The sequence below is a fragment of the Berghia stephanieae genome, chromosome 4, assembly GCF_034508935.2.
Source record: "Berghia stephanieae isolate SIO BIC M18660-M18661 chromosome 4, UCSD_Bste_1.3, whole genome shotgun sequence".
NCBI lineage: Eukaryota > Metazoa > Mollusca > Gastropoda > Nudibranchia > Aeolidiidae > Berghia > Berghia stephanieae.
Genome location: NC_088363.1, coordinates 4,242,807 through 4,268,547, shown reverse-complemented (window position 1 = coordinate 4,268,547; position 25,741 = coordinate 4,242,807). Strand labels below are relative to the sequence as shown.

General features: G+C 33.7%; 1 protein-coding gene across 1 annotated transcript in view; it reads right to left on the bottom strand.

The window, feature by feature from the left end:
* The window catches only part of LOC144969914 (trafficking protein particle complex subunit 11-like), a 34,554-nt gene extending 8,813 nt beyond the window's left edge, over positions 1–25,741 (bottom strand). The window contains exons 1-22 of the mRNA XM_078908980.1: positions 25,527–25,741; positions 24,876–25,045; positions 23,351–23,421; positions 21,825–21,939; positions 20,902–21,001; positions 20,142–20,215; positions 19,657–19,753; positions 17,829–17,962; positions 16,513–16,654; positions 15,029–15,281; positions 14,558–14,612; positions 13,963–14,108; positions 12,867–12,928; positions 12,142–12,268; positions 9,821–9,893; positions 9,177–9,234; positions 8,330–8,488; positions 7,634–7,812; positions 6,331–6,456; positions 5,879–5,925; positions 3,248–3,342; positions 984–1,043 (exon numbers count right to left, since the gene is read on the bottom strand). Coding sequence (XP_078765106.1) covers positions 984–1,043; positions 3,248–3,342; positions 5,879–5,925; positions 6,331–6,456; positions 7,634–7,812; positions 8,330–8,488; positions 9,177–9,234; positions 9,821–9,893; positions 12,142–12,268; positions 12,867–12,928; positions 13,963–14,108; positions 14,558–14,612; positions 15,029–15,281; positions 16,513–16,654; positions 17,829–17,962; positions 19,657–19,753; positions 20,142–20,215; positions 20,902–21,001; positions 21,825–21,939; positions 23,351–23,421; positions 24,876–25,045; positions 25,527–25,727 — 2,544 coding nt within the window. The 5' untranslated portion in view covers positions 25,728–25,741. The remainder of the gene's footprint in view (positions 1–983; positions 1,044–3,247; positions 3,343–5,878; positions 5,926–6,330; positions 6,457–7,633; positions 7,813–8,329; positions 8,489–9,176; positions 9,235–9,820; positions 9,894–12,141; positions 12,269–12,866; positions 12,929–13,962; positions 14,109–14,557; positions 14,613–15,028; positions 15,282–16,512; positions 16,655–17,828; positions 17,963–19,656; positions 19,754–20,141; positions 20,216–20,901; positions 21,002–21,824; positions 21,940–23,350; positions 23,422–24,875; positions 25,046–25,526) is intronic.

Below are 25,741 nucleotides of genomic sequence, written 5' to 3'. Positions count from 1 at the left end.
GCAATTGCTTGCTACACTTTTGATAGGATGCTAGTCTATTGCAAAGTACTTCTGCCAGATCTAACAGACCCAGCTACCCAAACACTACTGGGTGGACAGGGGGATCAGAAAAAAAACTTGACTGCACCCAGGATCGATCTCAGTGCCATTGCTTGTGAAACGAGTGCTCTACCAACCGAGCTATCGGGACAGCCATAAATCCCTAAAAGGAAATTATTTGTAAGCTAAAATAACCCCTCTAGATTACTGTAAGAACAGTGTCCGTGTAAACTAAGGGGTAAGAGACTCGTTCAAGGCCACACAAGGCGATGGGTGGGACTCAAATTGTCATTCACAAGGCAATGACCAATTCTTCTTCTTCATCTTCTTGTGGAAACCTCCAATATTGTCAAGGATCACTCCAGAGTTTGTAAGGTATTACATTTTAAACTTGATAAAACACTGCACATACTAATACTACTACTAAAATTGGAAGAATAATCAAATTGTTCAATTGTTAGTTATCTCTTTTATATATCAAACGGAATTAACTCATCGGTGGTTCTGAATGCATTAAAAAAAAAAAACAAACAAAAAAACTTGAGCTTTTATATAGCACAATATCCACTAAACATGCTCAAAGTGCTTTACAAAAGGTCCCTGACCAACAGCACCACTTAACATGTAGGACGAGACATGATGCCAGTTAGGTGATGTTACAATTTTTTCAGACAGAGACAACGCTGTTAATGGCCAGGTACTCATTTTACACTGGAGTAAGGTGAGAGAATGTGAGTAAAGAGCCTTTTCCAAGGACTCAACTATGCACTGAGTGAGGCTCGAACCCAGGACCTAAACAGAAAAAGTAAAAAACTTTAACAAGTTGCTTTAAAAAAAATATCTTCCTTTTCATTTTACATATAAGTTAATGGCGATAAAACTAATAATTTGAATTCAATGCAAGGTCTGTCAAACAGTATGGAATTATAAAATTGTAGACTTACTTTAGCAATTAAAGTCCTGTTTCCTGTTTGCAGACACTTGACATAAAAAACTTTCTTGGTCTAAAAAAAAATGACAATTTTAAAAATAGAAAGAAAAGAAAGTAAAAAAAAAAAAAAACTGGTAAGATATTGCCGACCATAAACCATTATAATCACATAGATTGAGAGAATATGACCTAATACCTCCGTATGGTATTATGACAATGTGAACGAGATGATGAAATTGAAATAGAAAGACTAAATTATTAAATTGGAATTCACCTCCCCTTCCCAATTCTAGGAAAATTGTCACATTTGAACATTTTTCTTTTTCAGATTTGTTTTATAACATAACAAAATTTTAAGAAGAAATCTTTATTATAACTATTAGACCATTTGATAGTCAAATAGTCAGAATAACAAATGTAGAAGTTTTGCATAGAATAGGGAAACCCATCCAGATTGTGAAAACCTTCAGAAAAAGGCAAATGGGCTTTCTTGACCGTGTGTGGCAACGAGGGCACATTTAGTGGCTACATAGAGGAAAAAAGAGCTCGTGGTCATCAGAGGTTGACATTTTTGACCAGTTTGAGGCTGTCAACAAGCGACATCCCTACAAACTCAGAGTACATGAGAGAGGCAGAGGACAAATTGTCGTGGGGCATATGATAGGCAATGTGTATACAAGAGCAGGCCATGGATAAGTAACTAATAGAAATCAACACTGTTTTGTAAAGCTCGCATTATTGAATAAACTATGTAAAGGTATGTACTTTATAGCTTTTGAGTTAAGAGTTAAGAAAACAATTTTTTTTCCTGGGTAAGTATGATATTTCCAGAAAAAACCTTGAAAATAGTAGGTAAGGAGGAGAGATTGCACTGTGATATTTAACATGATCCATGATGATTATCATGATTCTCTTATGTTGTACTTTATAATTTTTTTAAACATTCCCTTGAAAAAAAATAAGAAAGAAAGAATAATAGTAATAGTAATAATAATAATAATAATAATAATAATAATAATAATAATAATAATAATAATATAATAATAATAATATAATAATAATATTAATAATAATAATAAAAATAGTGATAATAATAATATAATAATAATAATAATAATAATAATAATAATAATAATAATAATAATAATCATCATAATAATAATAATAAAAAATGTTATGCTCTTATAGGGGAACAGGGTTACCAGATCATAAATTTACCAATCAAATCGGGAAAGATGGTAGGCCTGAACATCACATTTTAAGACAGTGTGTCATTTAATCCACGTATACATGCAATAATCTATGTCAAAGATCACATTGTATGGAAATTCATTTTAAAAATCCATGATTTGCTTATTGACATTGTGTCATTTAATTCAGGTATGCAATAATCTATGTCAAAGATCACATTGTATGGAAATTCATTTTAAAAATCCATGATTTGCTTATTGACAGTGTGTCATTTAATTCAGGTATGCAATAATCTATGTCAAAGATCACATTGTATGGAAATTCATTTTAAAAATCCATGATTTGCTTATTGACAGTGTGTCATTTAATTCAGGTATGCAATAATCTACGTCAAAGATCACATTGTATGGAAATTCATTTTAAACATCCATGATTTGCTTATTGACAGTGTGTCATTTAATTCAGGCATGCAATAATCTATGTCAAAGATCACATTGTATGGAAATTCATTTTAAAAATCCATGATTTGCTTATTGACATTGTGTCATTTAATTCAGGTATGCAATAATCTATGTCAAAGATCAGGTTGTACGAAAATTGTTTTAAAAAATCCATGATTTGTTTATTTTAAAAAAAACGTCATTTATATATTATTTAAATAACGAAGTGACTATTCTCATCACCCTAGTCTAGGATGCTAGTCTTCATAATAGTAGTCCACAATTGTTGTATGTTTAATCCAAAGGTTGTAATGCAGTAATTTGTTAAGTTTCTTGTCACAAGTTGCACAATTTAAAAAAAAAATCAATCAAATCCAAATCGCAAAAAGCCGGCGACGTTTTTTTCGGTAATCCAATCGGCCGGGGGGGGGGGGGGGGGGGGGGGGGGGGGGGGGGGGGGGGGATGAGAATAGAGGCAGCCTTTAAATAAATTCAATTTCACAACACGCATATTACGTGGACACTAATAATGAATCAAACACACAAACCTTAATGAGGTCAACTCATCACCAAAATTACTCATTAAAAAATTTAAAAGATTACAAAAACGAAGGTAAAAAAAATAAAAAAAAGAGTAAAAACTTACCTCTTTATTCTCTGCTAGTTCTTGCATATTAATTTGTGAGTGGGATGTCAGAGAATCTTCCTTGTCAAAGTCAGACAGATTACAGCAGACGTAAGCTGTTTGGTTGGTGAGATAAGAAGAGACATTTGTAAAAATAAGTTTATTTCTGTCTTAGGTTTTGAAGGCTTAAGCTAGAGGTGCCTAAATGAGCCAATAAAATGGAGAGAAAAAAAAAAAGAGTCACATCTACTCACTTTATTTATTTTTTTTTCCTCCATTTTTTTGAAGGCTTAAAGGCATTTGCAATGCTTTCAGGTCCATTTCATTTCATTTCTATAATGGTTGGCATAAAGTAACATTTTCTCTAAGCTTGAACTAAATTATCTGATTGAAGTGTTTGAGAGCTAAGGCCTTAATATTATAGTTCTTAAATTGTGTTTAGTTTTTTTCTTCAAAGACATTACTTTCAAAATAATAAGTACATGTATTAACCTGTGAGTTTTATTTTTTTTTCGAAAATATTCTGCATTTTTTTGGTATGTACTTTGAAAATGGTTTCTAAAAAGCGTGGAATATCTGATGCTTCAGTGTCTGTAGGTGTACTTTTCAAATGAAATGATGTCATAAGGAAGATGGAAAACAATTTGACACAAGAGTTACATGTATTTGAAGTTGAGTGCCTGCCTGATATCAGAATTATGAAAGCTAAATTTTTATGCAATGCGATGACTCCCGTTACAAATATTCTTATCGTTGAAAACATTTATTTTCACTTTAAAATTTTCTATACGAGTTAAGAATTGATTTTCAGCATCTGATTCACCCAGAAATAATACTGAATTGAAAAGGTTGGTCACATCTTAGAAGCCCAACCAACAACCCTAAGGAGCAACATGGAACTTATTTGCAGGTCTGATAACCCAAAATTTTGTTTTTATGTTTTTAAGGGTTTTACGGCACTTGTGACACATTAAGGTCATATCAGCGCCAGTAAAAAAGAAGAAAATGAGATAGTAAAAAGTTCTAGAATTACAATTAAAGCACAAAAGAATAGGTGAGACAAAGGGGAATTGGTTCAAATAGGGAACAGATGTAGATTCCAAGAGCACACAGCCAACGTACTTAGTTTGAGATCACCTAAAAGTCTCATTTAGACACAAGCACAGGTCCCAACTAAGAGGAACACACTCAAATGTTTACAAATCATATAATATAATATGTAAACTAAATATAATACAATGCATAACAGAGAGATGATTTACAAGGATGAAAAATATCATCTCCCAAAACTATAACTATACATTCGACTGTTTCCCTCCCAGCCAAGGAACCTCGGCCAGGGTCAGGACAAAACTAAGTAATCTCATTCCAAGACAATGACAGGAAACAATTGGAAAATTGGTATGGGGGGATAGAAGACACAGCATGTACCTCCCTGCCCACTATGGGAAGTCAGGATCCCCACCCAGTAACCCAAAATTGATATGGTCTCATTGTTACAATGGTAATACTCTCAAACCAATGTAAAACATTGCCCATTACATCAATGCTAAATCAAGCCCATTATTTAACAATTAGCTTTGATTTCCCTTTTCCTTTTGTACTGCTTGATCGCACATATCCTTTTCCACTGCCATCTTTCTTTGAACTTTCCTTAATTAATGTAATTGTTTCTCTCTTACTCCCCTCACTTGCAAACAGACTACGGTCAAAACATACAAGAACAGCTGCCAACATGCACAAATGAGGGCTCCAAGAATCACCAACATGCCCAAAGTGCAACCAAGCACCACAAGATGCAAACCACCTCGTACTACATTGCCCAGAGACAAAACTGGAAGGGGGATTTGAAACCATCAACAAATGTGATGATGACTTCCGAAACCTGGATTGATACCTTGAACATAGAAGTGTAGCCGAGTGATACTATTACTACTACTACTACTCCCCTCACTCATTACATCCCCCGATTTATCATCGTCAAGGCCACTGGCGCAAGGCAAGGCCTTTCTTCACTCGAATTAAAGATGGCGTTCATTGTTGTTAAACAAAGGAACAAACAAAAGCCGTCAGCCCTCAGGCTATAACTAGCCTATCACTGTATTATTATAATGAATATATATACAGAGAAAATGCTTCAGTATCGTACGATCCTTTATGAATAGATAGAATTGATTGTTTATAATTCAGAAATAGACATAAACAATAATTTATTCACGGAGCTTCCAAATAGTGAACTGATCACTTGACAGACGCACGCTAAAAGTGATTACGTGAGCACATCGCATCATCCAAATGGCTCCAATCAGCATTAAAGTAGACGGAATAATTGCAATTGGTTATCAGACCTGCGTTGCTAGGGACAGATTAAAAGACAAAACATTTTTTTTTAAAAATGGATCAAATGGATCATTTGATGTTTACCATTTCTATTAGGCCTACATGTTATAGATATCCTAAATTTTCATCTTGTAGCACAGTGCGTGGTAATTAAATTACAAATTGATTAATGCTATTCCAATATGATAGATTTTATGCTTAAATTATCAATTTATTGTTGTGTTTTATTTGCATTGTAAAGCGCCTCTGAGCACATTGTGGATCTAGGTGCTATATAAATTCATTCATTCATTCATTCAAATAAATGCTTACTTCCATTGTCTTGATTTTCTTCTGAATCCTGCACCCCTAAGGAGAGACTGTAATAGAAATAACAAAAAGTGTAATTATTTCATGGAAACTTTCAAAACTTATTAGAATTTTTCATTGTCCTGTGAAATATCCTGTAAGTCTTCTTTGTTTTAGGGTCACGTGATCTTGTATCCATTAGTATACCATTATTATTTTCATTATCATTCCATGTCTTCTTTTTATTAATATTATTATTATTATCATTACTAATATTAATATTAACATCAATATTATTAACATTGTTACTATTCCTCTTATTCTTATCATCATTACTAATATTATTATCATCATTATTATTATCATTATCATTATTATTAACATTTTTACTATTCTTAATCTTCTTCGTCTTTTTATTGCTATTATCATTAATTATCATTATCATCATTATCAATTGTATTATCATTAATGCATACCAAACATTTTGGATGGCACATTCCTCTTGATTGTGAACGAAAACATTGAGTGCATAAACCTCTTGCCACAGACACGGAGGTTCGTGTTCCACTTGGATCACAGCTTTGGCTTTGCGTGGAGAAACCCTGAAACAAAAGAACATTGGAATTTGAATAATATTATACAGTGCTGATGGTAACAAAAAGTTAAAAAGTAGGAAAATGTTGAACGATTGCCTTTAAGCCCCATTTCTACTGCACTAAACCCCACTTTTAGAGCAATTGAGATGATAGACTATCATTGATACTCTAGCTAACTTCTGGAGAGTGGGAAACTGCACCTGTGTGTTCCACCACACATCAACTCTCTCTCATTGCTAGCACATTGTTTTGAGAAAATGTAATTTTAAAAAGGAGGAAATTCTCCCTTTGGACTCCAAAATCGCGGATTTCCGCGGATCCGAGGAAACCCATCAGCGATGTAATAAGCAAAAACAAACCAAAAAAAAAAAGAAGAATCATTATACTCAAAACAACTCTTTTGAATATATGCACAAAAAAGTAAGTTTGCATATAATATGGAGGAGAAGGGGGAGAAGAGGAGAAGAAGAAGAGGGAAGGAGGAGGGGAGGAGGAAGGAAAAGAAAGGAGGAAGAGAAGGAAAAGAAATAGAAGAGGAAAAGAGAGAAGAAGAAGAAGAAGAAGAAGAAGAAGAAGAAGAAGAAGAAGAAGAAGAAGAAGAAGAAGAAGAAGAAGAAGAAGAAGAAGAAGAAGAAGAAGAAGAAGAAGAAGAAGAAGAAGAAGAAGAAGAAGAAAAGTGAATCATAACAAATGTCAAATTCACCTAGCAAAACGATAATTTGAAAGACGTCTTCTGTTCTTATCATGATGAAAAAGTGTTAATGAAGTTGGTACTTTGTCGACACTATTTCTAGCATTTTGAGAAGCTATTCCAGCCACTCATTCGGCAACAGACCCTCAGTTTCTGATTATATCTTCCATTATTCAACCACACACGAGAAATAAATCAAATCTTTCAACTGTTTTTCAAAATTATTGAATATTGACATCTTCTCATATTGAAACGTTACAAAATCCAAAAAAAAAAAATCAAATCTCTTACTATGTACTATTTTGCTATATAGAATTATAACAATTCAATATTTATAATCCTTATTTATTCATTCTTGTAATTCATGTTTGTAAAGCCGTATAGATGAATAGTATTTATTTATCTAAGTATCATTTTATAATTTTATCTAAAAATAATAATATCCAAAATTCTTCAAATAGAAATATAAGAAAAAAAAACCCCCAGACCTACCGTACAATAGGGTTGACAACAAATGCGTTCCAATCCACAACTGTATTCTGTGCCGTGGGTTTGATGATAGGACGAGTGGGTCCCATGGGCTGAGGAAGGTTATCTCCACCACCTCCTGTCCAGCGTAAAATGGCACAACAGCCCGACTCTGAGCCTATTTCCACAGCCAATGAGGAAATCTTTTTTTTTTTTGAAAAAAATGAAAAGATCATCATAAAAGATATAATAAAATCACGTCATGGAAACCGCAAACCGACCTGTCACACTGTATACAATTTAAAAAATTAAGGGTGGAACGAACCAAAAAAAATAAATTCTTATTGTAACCATTTTGACTCAATTTTCTTCATCTGGTACAATCCGACAAAATACCACAATGAGTCACATATGTGAATATTCAAATGGAAACAATATCCATTAAACATGCTCAAAGCACTTTACAAGGGGTCCAAAGCCAACAGCAACATTTAATGTATAAGACAAGCCATGGCTTTTCCCCCGGCAGAGACAACACTGTTAACGACCGGGTACTCATTTTACACCTCAGTTTAGTGAGAGAATGTGAGTAAAGAGCCTTTTGCATCACTTAGAGCCGGACCTGAACCCAGGACCTACTAGTCCAAAGGAAGGTGGATGCATGCAATACCAAAAGACCACAAATACCTTTGAGAGGCAATGAATGACATAATTTCGTACCTCTATCTGTTTTCCTACATCTTCCATGGTTGGCAGAAAACTGAATGAATACACTCGAGGCTCGTTGGGTTTTAGGTAAAGATCTCTTTGATCCGGGTCCAGTTCGGAGACTGTGGAGATACCATGACGGTCCACGAGTTCACAATGCTGGTTGTATTTCTGTCAAGATTAAAATTGTACATAGTAACATTTTATAATTAATTATGAAGGAAGCATGAAAAGTATTCAAATATATAGATAGTATGAAATTGACGTCACTCATGTCTTTGTTATTGCTTTTTGCCATCCGCGTTTATGAGTAATTCTTACTAAACTGTATTAACCAGACTATAAACGTTTAAGGTTACACATGGATTTATGTGTTGGTCTGTTATATTTCTGGATGGCAGTGTTGTGAGCTTCTTAGCCAAGTGCATACTATCTATAAAATGTTTTAAAGGGATTTAAAAACCAATATGAAAAAGAAGAAAAGAAACAAAACCCCCCCCCCCCCCCCTCCCCCACAAACAGTTGTGTAAATATTATCCCCCTCCCCCCCAACCTCCAACCATTCTATTAGTTATTCATCTGCACCTAAATCATAATTTTAAAAAATTTCTTACATGAACATAAAGGCTAATTTTTCATACATTCAATTTGATCTTTGAAATAACTAGTAACTAGTGGTCTTTTAATCAATATGTAAACTTCCTCAACAGTTGAGGTCATAGCAGAGCGTGATAGGGAGTTGAACTCAGTACCTTTTGGGTACTAGGAAAAGATCATATCGTTGCCTGATAGATGATTTAAAAAATATTTTCACAATTCTTTTTTTATTATTGAAATGAGAGTTGGTTTTGTTTTTTACCTGATTGGTGAAAAGGATCATCATTTTAGACAGTCTGACTGGGAATGGACATCCAATTCTGTGGAGATATAAAATTGACATGTAAAAGAATAATATATAGTTTAACCCTCTCCTTACTAACTATAGGAAAATAGTCACATTCGTTAGGATACAACCAACATTTTTCTGACTCATATTTGTTTTTTAAATCACAATATTTAAAGAAAAGGTGTTGTTATATTTAAAAAGACTCGATACTGTTTCGTAAAGCTTGTTTTGATCTACAAAATGATGGATATCATGCACTTTGTGCGCTTAAATTTGAATTTAAAAATTCAATTTATGCGTTTGGTAGGTATGAGATTTTAGTAAAAGTTTTGAGAATTGTCGGTAAGGAGAGAGTTAACATATGTAAATCATTGGTTGGATGGATGACAATCTTTGAATATCAGGAAAAACAAACTATTTATTTAAGTATTTAAAATGTCTGAGAGGGTAGTAAATAAAATAAAGAAATGAAAGGTGTCAGACAAAGCAAAAAAGAAAAATACAAGAAAATAACCATCCCAAAAAATTAGTCGACCTCGACTGGGGATCAAACCTCAGACCTTTTAATTACTGGAATATCGGTAATCAGAAAAAACATAAGAAAAAATAATTCTTACCTAAGACAGACTTCCACAACAACTTTAGTGTCTGCAGAGATGGTTTCATTGACAAAGCAAGCCTTCATTTCCACTGGAAAGGCAAAAGTCAATAAAAAATCATCTGCTTACCATGAATAGGGTTTATATGCTTGAAACTCATCAAAATCATTGGACATTATCTATATTTTAAAGAATTTAAAGAGGAGATATACTACGCAAAATGATCTACCTGGAGCAGAGCTGCCTTCTTGGAGTTTCAAAAATTAGTAGATTCCAAGGGGAAAAAAAAAAAAAAAAAGAATCTCTTTAGATAGCTTTAGAAAATATAATTTGTCCTTAGAACTGTTAAAAAATGCTCAAACATCCTGCATATAGTTTCTAGGAAACAAAACGTTCCGTTTCAACAAGATTTATTGAGTCAAGGAGGCCTATAGAGTCATGTAACTGGAGCCAAAAATTTGTATTTCTACGAATTTTTCGTTGTACTAGGCAGGTCTGACCTGGAGTAAGGTTCACTCTGAAGCTATTCATTCTTCTTTTTTTTTTGTGTGTGTGTGTTTTTTTTTTCCACACTCACTATCAAAATATACAATGAACATAGGCCTCCTTGGATCTAGTATAGGTTATAGAATTAAATGAAATTAAGCCCCTCTGTGTGGATTCATAACATGCCATCACCTTGGTTTTTCATGTGGGAATATAGATAATCCATCAAAAAATGTCCAATGACAATAGAAATTACCCATTCTGTCCAAATGAAGGTAAATACAAGGTGGAAAATAAAAAATGATCACAAAATCATATTCAAAGCTGAAATGGACAAAAAAAAAACAACCAAAAAATCAAATTTTCTTTGAAAAACTGATGGGAGATTTGTCTTTACGGTCTATTCGTAGGGAAGGATGGAATGTCCCATGTATCAGCTGCAGTGCAGTGCCGCAAAGTGAGCTAGGGAGATGTGATTTGCTCAAGTCTACACAGTGGGGTGGGGAATTGAAATTTGTACCTTTCGGGTACTATGTAGCAATGACTATCCCGCACAAATCTTTGGGCCTCTTTTTCGCCCACGAAGTGCCTGAATTCGCATCAAAATATGGGACGAAGTCGTTTCGTATATGCTATTTTAAAAGATTAATTACGACGCTGTTTATCGATTAATATGACTGAAAGTTGGCACACAGTTAGAAAAAAGGTCATTTTAGATTATGTCAAGCGACAAAACTCGTGCGATTACCAGAAGACCGTTAAAAATAGATTTTTACTCTTTGAAGTAAAATATTTCTAAAACTACCGGGCGTGGAGGTTTTGTTGCTGACAAGGTAATACATGAACATTTCTTCTTTTTGGTTGTAAAATTTCATATGAATATGACGAGTACTTTTCCCGTATTTTACAAAACACCATCCTAATTTGCTCTTCAAGTTTCAATCTTTTAATCCATTTATTACGCAAGATACAACCAAAGGTCGAAAAAAAAAGCCGAAAAAGCGTCCCATATTTTCGCGTTTTTTTCCTCTTTGCGGGTCATCCAAATAAATGACACCTTTGAAACTGCATAACTTGTTTATTTATGAATGGATTTTCAAAATTCAAAAACATTTTTACTCAGTGGAGATAGGGCTTTGATTTTAGACAAAATTTTTCCTCAAAAAGAGAAAAATCATTTTTCATAGTCATTGCTATACTATGCGAAGGCCATACCTCTGCCCTGTAAATTCAGGTATCATCCAATGAGGCCATGCTCTTTTGAATCATTCCTTCAAAATGTTTTACAATTGATATGTATCTAATGATTATTTCAAATTTAGATCCATAGGAGTGTTTTTAAAAAAAAGGCTATTTTAAGAAAATGTCTTTTAAAATTTTTATTAAAAAACTGTATCTTGAGCTCAATCTTTTTTTATTAAAAAAACCCAATAATATATAACAGAAAAAAAATGAAAACAATCCCAACTATGTCTACTACCCAATACGATTCAGTAGTCTGATGTCACGCGCCCGGCAATGGCGGCCATCTTGGTTCTAAACAAAGAAAATCATTACTTTTTATTCTTCATGCTAGCTAGAACTTTTCATTCCCTTTTCGTATGCCTTGTATCAGAATGTGTAAAAGTCAAAACATGATCAAATTTATGGGTTTTTTTCCTCTGGAAACGCTTTTATGCTCGCCGGAGAAATATTTCATACGGGCGTCCGCCATTGTTCCGATAGTTTAGAGCCAGTGTTACTAAGTTATTATGCGTCATTAGGAAGGAAGTGACGTTACGACTACTGAATCCTATTTTGGGTTGAATTTTCGACAGCACTTAATCTAAATTTCACAATTACAAGATTCTTACCAAATGGAATGAGACCATTCATCTCCACATTGAAGACAAAAGGTGCTGAACAGAATTCTTTCCATGCAGCTGTGGCAATCTGGACACACGACTGATCCAAGCCAGGCTCTGGTTCTGGGCAGTCATGCTGCAGCACAAATAAAAAATAACATATTTTCCAAAGTATAAGTCGCATGCATCACCCAAATTTGTAAAAATTTCATCCTACCATAAAGCCGTACAGTCATAAAAAATATTAGCATTAGCTATGTGTGATTTCTGTTGATTCGATACAAAAAAAATAGTCATGGAGCCTACACACTTGGCTGGCATGGACACAGAAAGATACTAGCAACAGCAGCACTGGACTATAAGCCGTAGGGTCAAGATCAAGGGAAAAAATGGCAGCTCATAGTCCGGAAAATACAAAAACTTGTCAAAAACTTCTATTTCGATATGACTATTGCTTTTTCTTTTTAAACAATATCCACATGTTTTCGTACATGCTTTATTCTTTGTTGGGATAAAGGGAAAACCCAGAACATTGACAAGCCTCTGTCTTATGATATTTATTGAGATCTGACATTTCTCCATACTTGTTTTTACTTAGATTAAAACTTCAAGCAGCACATTCTAATCAATTTCTTTAGATCATGTCTGATAAATATTTATTAAAACTTTGGGCAGCATATTCTGATCAATTTCTCCAGATCAAATCTGATAAATTATATTAACAATCTACTTACCGACATGACACGGATCAAATTCATCTGTACACGAACTTTTTCATCATGACTGCATTGAGAATCTTGAAGTAAATGTTAAGGGAATAACAACAAAATATCTTATAAATAAAAAAAATAAAAAAATGGAATAAGAACATAAAAAAAAGAACTGTTCTTCTTCCAACAACAAATTGTTCCTTGATACAAATTTTACTCTCGTTTACAGCTATCTATCTATTGGTTTTAATACTTCTATGGTCAGTAGTTTCAAGCAGATTATTATAAACTTTAAAATTTGAATAAAATCCATGTTATAAGGACCAAAAGTAAGCACCTCAAAAAAATAGATAAGTAAATAAACATGAAAATAAATAAATAAAATAAAATAAATAAATAAACACAGAAACAAAAAAAAAAATAAAAATTTATAAATAGATTAATAAATGAGAAACATAAATCAGACCATATATAAAATGAAGAGGACTATAAAACCAAAACAAAACTCAACAAACTAATGCTGAAACAAACTCGTTTTGTAACTCCCACTTCTTCACACATCCTTCTAATTTGAAGGAATACCATATTCTTACTATTTAAAAAAAGATATTTCCATAATAAAACATGAAGTTTTAGGGCCTAACATCTTCTGTACTTATGAATCATCATCATCATCATCATTAATATCATATCAATATCAAGATTCTAATCCTGATCATCAACATAAATACCAATAAACAAATTAACTGAATAAATAAACTAGCAACCAGCATGTTTTGAAACATCAAGTAGTTTTGCGATCTTTAAGAAATGTCTCAAGACACATCTTTTCTCTAAACACTTTGAACAAATTGATGGCTTTACTTTTTATCTTTAAATTTTATTTTCTATTGTATATTGTATTATGATATTATATGTGCAATTGCATGCTTCTGTATTCATAATCTTCAATGCCCATATGTCAGTGGTTTATGGAAACTGTAATAGCAGGTTTCTGTGTGAGTGTGTGTGTGCACACACATGTGTGTGATTGTTCAGATATCTGACCTTGTAAAGGGCTTTGAGGCCTCGGCAAAGAGTGCTAAACAAATGTGCTTATTATTATCATTATTAAGGATACATCTTCCAATCAGTTCCAGACAGTTTGACACATAATCCTGAACTTTGGCCGTGAGGAAAGCACACTTCAAGGACGTCTCTAGAATGGACGTGAGGAGTGACCACCATCGCTCTGCTCGGTAATCCCACATCACTTTGTTTAGCAGGCTGGGGAAAAAAATTAACCAGTATGATTTACAGTTTGAAAAAAACAACTCTTCCAAAAAATTTAGTGTTATGCAATATTCTTTAAAAAAACAACCCAAAAATAACAACAATAAAAACTAATAAGAACAAGCAATATTGTTGAATGAAAACAAATGATACATTTAGAAACTCATTAAAGGCCCTTGACAAAGCTCATATGAAACATTTCTCTTAAGTTAAAAAGTCAAAAATTAAAAGCGAAAAAGGAAACAATACTGATTGCCCCCAAAATTCTCCTCCCCTCATTTTAGGCAACAAGACGCAAAGAATGACTACTTGAATTACCTGAAATTTTGTTTAAAACCTTAACAATTAAAAAAAAAAACGTAATTTGCTTTTTCTACAGTATGCTACTCTTTTATTATACAAAATAATTACAAGTTACAACGACTACAATATGTAAGACTTACATCAAAGCTTTACTGTAATCTTTAGCATGGTAGTATTCCTCACCCATTTGGACCACTATGGAGAGTAAGCGACAGTTTTTTTAATATTCAACATTTCACAATTTGAACCATAATAATAATGACAATATCAAAATAAAACATACACATATATATCTATAGTGCGTAACAATGATTATTATATGTTTTAAATCAGTACTCGGCCACTTGCCACTGGTACGAGAGTGCTAGAAATGGCTCTTGCTTTCTTTTTGAATCCTTGATTCATTGAGTTGCGAGAATCTAACAGGCAATGGAAGATAAAAAGCTTTTTTGGAGTGATGTAACACTTGCCCAATGTCTTTTTTTACATAAATGGAAAAGGTAAAATTTGATTATAGATTTCAAAATAAAACAAAAAAGAAATCCAAAACTTGAATTTTTAAAAGTCAAGTTTATTTTCAGGAGAAATAAATAAAATGCAAAAGAACCTACTAAGGTATCGTTTCATTCTGGGAGATTTGTATTTCCTGAATTGAGCCACGGCACTGCTGAGTAGGGGGATGATGAGCAGAGAGTGGTCCACTTGTCTCTCCTTCGTCTGTAAAGCAAGTATCCCATCGCGCTCTTTGTTCAGGTCTGGAGGCTCAATACTCTGGTGACCTTGTCGCCATTTTCTCTGGCCGTAAAAGTCAACATGACCTAAATTGACCTCGATCTCCTCCTGGCTTTTGTAGTCTTGTGGTTGCTAAGAGATGGAATAATATTTTTAAAAGAAAGGGGATTGATCATTTTAAAAACACCAACAAAAAAAAAACAAAAACAAAAACAAAACATTGCATTCCAAAAGTGCTCTGGGCATGGTAAAGCCATGGAAATGTTCTATGGGAGGATTCAGACAGAAGGTCCAAAAATTAAATTCTTGACTTTCTCTCATGAAACCAGTCTTGTGGTTGCTAAGAGATGGAATATATTTTTTTAAAAGAAAGGGGATTGATCATTTTTTTAAATAAATAAATAACTAAATAAATAATTTAAAAAAAAACAACAAAAAAACCCCCCAAAAACATTGCATTGCAAAAGTGATAGAGCCATGGAAATGTTCTATAGGAGGATTCAGACATAAGTTCCAAAAATTAAATTCTTGACTCTCTCTGATGAAACCAAAAAACAACAATTAAAAATTATTTTTTAAATTTTGAAATGTCAAAATATTAGACCACGAATTAGCACAAATAATCCTTATTTCGCCATGTCAACATTCTGACATATACTTCAATAATTACAATGAAAAGTAATGAACAAGAATAAATATAACAGCTTGGAAAAAGAACAAAATATCAAATACAGTATTTTTGTTCTTTTTTCGAAGCTGTTGCATCAATTCTTGTTAATTACTTTTTAAAGTCCACAGGTTCTAGCATGTCCCGTCCTACATGTTAAATGTTGCTGTTGACCAGGGACCCCTTGTAAAGCGCTTTGAGCACATTTAGTGGATATTGCGCTAATAAAGCTCAATTTTTAAATTAAATTTTTTTTTTTAGTATCAATGACTACTATGGTTAGGTTTTAGTAATAAAAAATACAAACATTATTAAAACGATCAGTCAAGTCTTCCTGTATTGAAAAACATGCGACTGGTATGCGGCTATGTGTTCTTGCGGTATGACACTCGCTTTCGGATCAGAAGGTCCTGAGTTCGAGCCTCGATCTGCGCATAGTTGAGTCCTTGGAAAAGACTCTTTACTCACATTCTCTCACCGTACTCAGGTGTAAAATGAGTACCTGACCATTAACAGTGTTGTCTGCGAAAAAATTGTCATATCGTCTAACAGGCGTCATGTTTTGTTCTACATGTTACGTGTTGCTGTTGGTCAGGGACCCTTTGTAAAGCGCTTTGAGCACAGTGGATGTTGCGCTATATAAAAGCTCAATATTATGATTGGCCAGAAAAAATTCAGATCAAAACTCTTCCTTACCATACAGAGTCCCTGGCAAAGCTGCTTCCTGAAGATGGCGTGGTTGGCAGCTTGCTGGTAGTAGAATCCTGGATGTTGTGTTTGTATGGCTGTCAGGCCTAGTTTGATGGCCTCGTCAAACAAGTCGCCAAACACTTGAAATCTGAAACCGTTCACACCATGCATCATAAATTGTTATATCATGATAGATTTAGGTATGCAATGTTTAAACCCATGGGTGCCAGCAGGAAGAAGTGCTGAAACCTGAAACTAAAATTTCGACACTTTGCCAAACCTGAAAATGTTCCTACTGAAAATGCGGCCTAAACTTTACTCTTATTTCATCGCCGTTTTTATACCATTATTAAATGATTACACAGCAAACATATTGACCAAAGAAAGTTACGGTTTCATGAATCTACCACCAAACACTGAAAAGGTGGCTGAATCACGTTTTCAAATTTTTACAGATGCTTTTAGGTTATTTTACTCAAAACACTGAAACTGGATGTATTTGACTTCAAGATATCGCGAAACCGGAATTCCGGCATGAACCGGAAAACTGGCACCCATGTTTAAACCTCTCCTTACCAACTATAGGATTATCGTCTCATTTTTTATTATATAACAAACATTTTACTAATTCAGATTTCTTTGTATGGCTGTCAGGCCTAGTTTGATGGCCTCATCAATCAAGTCGCCAAACACTTGAAATCTGAAACCATTCACAGACATCATGATAGATTTAGGTATGCAATGTTTAAACCTCTCCTTACCAACTATAGGATTATCGTCTCATTCATTATGATAAATCTAACATTTTACTCATTCAGATTTCTTTTGTAATTAAACAACTTGAAGAATTTTTAAAAATATTATAGTAATGAGAACTTAGTGCTTTGTTATAGAGCTTGCTTTCCTCAACAAAATTATGTAAAGCATGGACATATTTTTTCTTCGATTTAGAGTCTAAAAAATAATTTTCCTGTGTTTGAAGATATTCTACAATCGTAAAAGAGAGTACATTTTGCCAATATTGCCAATTTAGCAACACGTGTGACCCACCTTCACTAACTGGTGGGTTTGGTGGAGCAAGATGCTGAAAAATGGACCTATGAAAATGGAGTAAATATTTATATGCTTTACTTGGTAGAATGAATATAGTTTCTAAAAAAAACACCCCTGAAATTTTGTACTTTTCATGATTTTAACTGTAACTTCAATTTTTGTCAACTAACCCCCCCCCCCCCCCCCCCCCCCCACCACCAAAAAAAAAAAAACTATGTCAAAGATTAGACGAAACTTAGAACAATTCTGTTTTTCGATTTTTCACTTACTGCTTCGACATCCAAGCACTGTGCTCAAATGACAGTTCTGGGATTCCAGTTCTTGACTTGAAGAAATCAATGTGCTTTCTGAATTGTGCGATGGCATCCAAAGGGGCGTTGTGTTGAAATGACAGGCGGCATATCTAAACAATGACAAAATAATCCGGAAAGTAACAATTATCAGTGCAAATATAAATGGAAATTCGTACCAACAGTTGAATTTTTAATCATAAAACAACAACAAACAAAAAAAAATGATCTATTTAATTTTTCAGTTTTCTTGGCTGCCAAATAGGAAATTTTGTGAAGCTGTTTTCAAGAAAATATTATGTCTTCTATGATGTAGTTGTTTACTGTAGAAAGATTTATAAACAAGTCTCCTTATTCGTCCCTATTACATATTCTCCATTTTCCCCATAACTCCTCAAATATGACTCACCATGTCAAACCTGTATCATATCGAGGTGTGCGGCTATGTGGTCTTGTGGTAGGACACTCGCCTTTGGATCGGAAGGTCCTGGGTTTGAGCCTCGCGCTCGGCACATAGTTGAGTTCTTGGAAAAGACTCTTTACTCACATTCTCTCACCGTACTCAGGTGTAAAATGAGTACCTGGGCGTTAACAGCGTTGTCTTTGTCCGAAAAATTGTAATATCGCCTAACAGGCGTCATGTCCCGTCCAACATGTTAAATGTTGCTGTTGACCAGGGACCCCTTGTAAAGCGCTTTGAGCACATTTAGTGGATATTGCGCTATATAAAGCTCAATTATTTATTTTACCCGGTCCAAGACATTTGAATAGAAAGTCTCAAGTATAGAATTTGAGTCAAATTAAATCCTTTCATGGAGGAAAGTGAATGTTTCTACCATAGCTGCCAACTTTTCAAAATGCAAAAACGTATTATTATACGCGGTGCGGCGCGGACGCCCAATACATGTCTTAAAATGGCATATTTATTAATGTACTTAAGTACTAGAATGGTCAGAACTGTAATACTAAGAGAAGCTTACCTTTATCATCATACTGGGTAGGCATAAGTGATGGGGAGGTGAGATAATTTTGATCAGATTTTCTTCTTTTTTTTTTTTTTTCTGGATATTTTTTCTTTTTCTGGATTGGCCAAATCGTACTAAGTACGCGTTTATCGTACTGGTTGGCAGCTATGTTCTACGAATGTAAAAAATTCATTACTGTAATTGCAACCTACTGCTTCAAAATGATGTTGTATTGGGGGTGGTTTAGATGTTAAACATTGAATTGACACAGTCAAAATTATGAGACTTGGGTACCCCCAGTGTTGTGGCTTATTTATTTTCTATGTGACATGTGATTTGTGAGTTTTATTAACATCGTAGAAATCATGTGTTTTCATGTGACATGTTCTCATTATAGTGTTCGTTATGGTGGGCACAGGTAGGGGGAACAAACAAATTCTCCTTATACTGAACACAAATTGTTGTAATGATATGAAGCATTTCAATTCCCATAAAAATTCTAAAAACCAGTGTTGATGGTGACAAAATCTGAAAGGGGAGGAAAATGTTGAACGATTATCTGTAAGTCCCATTTTTAATTGCACTAACCCCGACTGTTGGAGCAATTGAGATGATAAACTATCATTGATACTCTTGCTAAATTGTGGAGAGTGGGCAACTGCACCTGTTTGTTCAACCACACATCAAGTCTCTTCCTGCCAGTATATTGATTGGGAGAAATGTAATTTTTTTTGTTAAAAGTAGGAAACTCCTCCTCTGGACTCCAAAATCACGGATTTCAGCGGATCCGAGGAAAACCATCAGAACAGAAAACAAATTTTCAAACCAAAACTCTTTCTTACCTTGTAGTTAATAAATCCAGCCACTGTTTTAATCTCTAACATGTTGGTGTCATGCATACGCAGTTCTAGAATGTAACCGTAGGCTTGCTTATAATGTCTGGAGAATGAAAATAATTAAGCTATTAGATCTTTTGTGATAAAAAAGCCATATGTAATCATTTTAGATAAAATATGAGAATTCAGAAGAAGATTATAGGACATAACTACAAAACAATAATAAAGAGCAGCCTGCACTGAAGAAAAATATTATTCAATAAAAAGAGAAGTGAATATATTCAATTACAATTAAAAATCAGCCTATTTATCATGACTTTAGGAAATTACCCCCCCCCCCCCCAAAAAAAAAAAAAAAGTATGAACCTTCTTTTCACTGTACAATGATCATCATTTAAAAGTAATTGCATAGTCAAACTGTTTCGTGCTATTATCTCGAATAGAATTTTCCACAGCATCAATAGAACTGCTTTTCAAGAAAAATCACTAACTTGATTGCTGTATTAGAGTCTTGCTTCAGTTCATTGAAAAATGCACCTTTAAACTGATGTCTTACAAACAGTAGCTGAAAAATAAATTAAAAAAAAATATAATAATAAAAAAATAATAGAAAATTGCTTTGATGAGTGCGCATGTGTATGAATGGGTGTGTGTTTATGTGAGTGCACATGGATGTGTGTGAGTTGAGTTTGTGTGCATGTCACTTGTTGATAAGTATGTATTGCTTATTTCTAAGTAGGGAAAGTCTCAGTGTATAGTTTTATTTGCAACGAGAATCTGAGTGTTGGTTCATTTTACAGATGTCCATTGGTATTGTGTTTTGAATATGATTTCTTATAGCCAAATAAAAAAAAAAAAAAAAAAAAAAAAAAAAAAAAAAAAAAAAAAAAAAAACCCACAAAAAAATTATTAAAAAATGAAACAACAATAATAATAATAATAATAATAATAATAATAATAATAATAATAATAATAATAATAATAATAATAATAATAATAATAATAAAAATAAGAAAAAAATTAAATAATAATAATAATAATAATCATCATCATCACAGCAACAACAACAATATAAACTGCCTCAATACAAATTATTGTTTTAAGATTATCATACAAAGTCAACCACAATCCTTGTAGAATTAGTTACTATTCAACCTTCAATACACTATAAAATAACTGTTACAATATACTATACAATACTTATTATATCGAGAATGTTCTGCAGTATTAGCATAGTAATACAATACTTACTTGATGTGTTGTCTTATTAAGGAAATCTTTGTGCGATTTGACTTTACGAGCTTCTTGGTGATAGTACGCTTGGGCTTGTTCATAAAAAGCATTCTCTAACCTACAAAAAAAATTAAAAAATCAACAAAAGCTAGTATTCCCGATTAAAAAAGGATTAAAATGAAGCCCTGACATCATGTACTGAATCAGAACATAGCTTGAACATTTAAAAATAAATTAAAACATGAATGTAAAAGTTATGAAAAATTACAGGACAACACACTTGTCCATATTATCACCTGTATAAGACAATCTGACAACTTGAAATTCGACATAAATCAAGCAACTGGTATCTTTCATATATTATGTTTTTCATTAAAATTCATTATTATGCAAATCTAAGTATATCAAATTGAGAAATTAGGGAACAGGCACAAGTATAAGATAAAGATCTGGCACTGCTTCATCCATACTTTTTCAGATCTTTATATTTAAGTACTTTGGACAACCCGGGTGATCCTGTTGACATTACACATTTGTTGATAGATTATATATATCAGTGCTGATGGTGACAAAAAGGGAAAAAGGAGGAAAATTCTGAATGGTTTTCTTTACGGCACATTTTTACTTCACCAACCCCCACTTTTAGAGCCATTGAAAAGATAAACTACTCAAGCTATCTTCTGGATAGTGGGGAAGCTGCAAGAGTTTGTTCCACTACAAATCAAATCTCTCAAAGCCAGAAAATTTGATTGAGGAAAATGTCATTTTTTAAAGGAGGAAATTCCTCCTCTGACAAAAAAAAAAATCGCGGATTTCCGCGGATCCGAGGAAAACCATCAGCACTGATATATATTCCTTTAGGGATTGCCTAGGAAGAGAGTGTAATTTTAAATTTTTTCAATTCATGTACTGTGAACTTTAAAGGAATCCCAACAACTAACCTCATGGTGTATCCAATGAGATGATCTGTATGAGGTAGAACATACAAGGATTTGGCTGAAATGTCACAAGCAGAGCACAGGGATACAGCTCTCTCAGCAGCCATCAAATCTTCACCTGAAGCAATATAAAAATGTAGCATAGCTTAACACTCTCCTTACCACCCATTTTCATGACTTTTTCCAGAAACGCCATTATTATGAAAGACAGATAAATCTTTTTTTCTACTGAATGGCAAAGCAATGAACATTTTATAGTATTCCACCCCTCCCATTTGAAAACCCTATCATTTCTTAGTAAATACGTATTGTTGGATAATGCTTTGAAGGCGTTGAATAAAATTTTAATAAGAACATGGAATAAACATATTCTTTCACTTCTTATTATTTATTAAACTCGTTATATTCTTATTGTGCAATAACACATACTCGTAGTAGGATAAAAAATATAACTCGTTTAATAAATATTAAATGACAAAATCGTATAATATACCATCTTGTTCAGAAATGCAGTCCCTATTACAGATTGTAAAGTTCTAAAAGCTCTGACAAAGATTTGTCTTCAAATTGTATGATGAACCAAATAAATCTGAAAAGGAACAAGGCTGGTTCTATTGTAATAAATGTGAAAATGTTGCTATTATTGGTGAGGAGTGGGTTACTCAATGTGATTGAATGGTGTTGTGATTTAGTCATTAGCGCATCGTTGAACAGATATGGGCAATAAATGTATCCTCTGTGCTGCCTTATGGTCTAGTGGTATGACACTCAGCTCATGAGCTGTTGGTCATGGATTTGCTGTTGATAATGCCAAGTTGAATCCTTGGAAAAGATTATTTACTCAGACAAGGTGTAAAATGAAAGTGTTGCCCCCTTTGAAAAAAAATATATAATAGTAATGGCAATTACAAGGTAAGCAATTATGTTGGCTTGGGACTCTGTATAAAGCACTTTGAGCACGTTTAGAGGATATTGTGCTTTATAAAAGCATTTGTTTTTTTCAAATTAAATTTTTTATTTTTAAAAGCTGAGCCTTGATGGATCGTACAGCATGCATTCCCTGCTAGTTATGCCTGCTTGTCCTGGTATTTTAAAACAGCCATCTAGGTCCCACAACCAGTTTCTTATTGTTGTTCTTTCTTTGCTTTACTTTTGCAAATCAGCTCCATTCACTCTAGAATACAGAGTATGTTTTTTGGTGTATTTAAGTAATTAGTCCAAAGTACAAAAACTCACATAGTCAGACATGAAAGATCAACGATAAATAACGTTGATGATAATAATAATAATCATATTTACAATAATAAACATAGTTATAATGATAGTGAGAGAAGAAGAAAGAAGAGGAGATGGAGGAGGAGGAGAATGAAGAATAAGTAAAGCGGGATGACAATGATGATGGAGATAGTGTGACTATGATGATGATGATGATAATGATGATTGTGGTGATTGAGATGATGGTGGATAAAATGAGGAAAAATATGGTCAATATATATTAGCCATTTAGAATACAGTAAAGATAATTTTACCTGGAGGAAGTGGAGCATTTTTCTGAATGAGAACAACAGCAATTTTTGTATTTCGTCCCTGAAGACTATTTCTGGAGGTCAAAAATTAATTTAAAAAAAAAAAAAAATGAAAAATAGAAAAGAAAAGAAAAGTTAAGTTTTGGAAACGATCAATGAATGGCAGTTATCAAGCACATTTCCTCAACAACAACAACAACAACAAAACAAATAAAAACATACAATTGATGAGCAAACAAGAGAAGCATGTGGACAAATATTCAGAATCGTGAATACCAATCAATAGTAGCAGATGAGGCCAGGTTGACATACTATAACAAAACTATTTTCTTTTACATTGTGGTCAAAAAAAACAACAACTTTCCTTCAAATAATGATCAGTGAAATAGTATTAAACCTGAGACCTCGGCAGAAAAGCTATGACGAAAGATACGCACAGTATAAATATGGCAAATCACAGCATTCAACTTTTAACAAAGAGAAGACATTTATTATAGAAATGTAAAGATTGTAGAATATAACCTTATGAAATAATTGTTTCTTTTACTTTATCTTAAATTGGAATATGTTAATAATCTTGATATATGAAAAATCTCATAATCACATGTTGTAATCTTAACTCATTCAATCCTAGAGATTTTAGCTATTTTTCAAAATTGGAAAACTGTATTAAAAATGAGCATTTACATAGATAGTTTTATTCAACTACCATTACAACGCAAATACTAAAAACATAAGTTTTGATATTACGCCTATAATTTGTCTCAGAAAAATGTAATAAATTTAGGCATGGGGTAAAAGTAAGCCGGGTAAACTACGAATATAGTCGGTGTTAGGGTTGAGTGAGTTAAACATCTCAATGGGGAATGAGATTAGCGGAAGAGTAGAGTCCCTTGATTGGACGTCACAGGCGGAGAAGTTATTAGAGGGAGAACGTTAATATGGTTTTGCACATGAGTCTCCCGTCCTCGCTTCCGGTGAAAGTGGCATGAGACGCTTCACCGAAAGCGAGGACGATAGAGACAGAGAGACGCATGCGCAAAACCATGTTGACGTTCTCTCTGTAAGGTGACGTACAATCAAGGGATGCTACTCTTCCGTTAATCTCATTCCCTATATTCTGCTTTGTCTTGTGCTATGATACTCGTCTATATCTGTCCCATCATGGATTGTGCTCAATCGACTTCTTTAAAAAAAAAAGGGTCTTTAGTCCCATTTTCTCACTGAACTTGGGTTTAAAATGAGTACATGTCAAGTAACAATTTTGCCTTTGTCGAAGAAAATTGTTATAGCTCCTTATAGCCTACTTGTTCGGTACTTCATGCTTAGTGTTGCTGTCGGCTTGGGACTTCTTATAAATCATTATATCTTCATCTTAATTTGGGATGCATTAGTATTCTTGTTATATAAGAAACATCTCATAATCACATGTTATACATGATCTCTTGTAAAGGTCATTGAGCAAATACAAATGGATATTGCCCTACATAAAATCTCACATAAAACAAAAAAAGTCAATTCCCCATACCTGACTATCTCCACCCGTGTAGCACACTCCATTTGCCTCTCCTTCCACAACTGCTCATCCCAGTCCAGATCAAAGAAAATGACAACCACCGCTGGGATCTCCTGCAAGTGTTTATGCATCCAGTGAGTTTTGATGATGCCTTTAGGGATGTACCACTCGTACGATGACCTCTGTTCAAATAAAATAGTTTGATATAGATCATTTGGTGAAAAAAAAAAAAAGGATTTTGTTTGTTTTTGTTTAAGGGTTTTACAGCGCTTGCAACACATTAAGGTCATATCACAGCGTCAGTAAAAAAGGAAGAAAATGGAATAGTAAAAAAGTTCTAGAATTACAATTAAAGCACCCAAGAAATCATTGATACTCCAGCTAACTTCTGGAGAGTGGGAAACTGCACCTGTGTGTTTCACCACACATCAACTCTCTCATTGCTAGCACATTGTTTCGAGAAAACGTAATTTTTAAAAGGAGGAAATTCCTCCTCTGGACCCCAAAATCGCGGATTTCCACAGATCCGAGGAAAACCATCAGCACTGTTATATTGTATAAATGCTCTATTTGTAAAAGTTTGATGTCCTTTGCAGTTGTTCTAAGTGACTGTATGGTGTAATACATAAACTACAGCAATTTCAAATTAAAATACATAGGTACCTTTTGTTTGCATTTTGGATATTCATGATCAGCCTTGCACACTCTGAACTTCAGAGGTAATCTGTCAGCTCTTCGGTTGTTGCAAAAGGAATCCCAGATAGCTTTGTGGACAGCATTATAAGTTGTGTCGAGACCTGTCAAGGCCACAAGCCCAAATGGTTTAGAGACCAATTCTGTCGGAAGTTCACTGGCCCAAGACATTGCGGCTGTTGAGA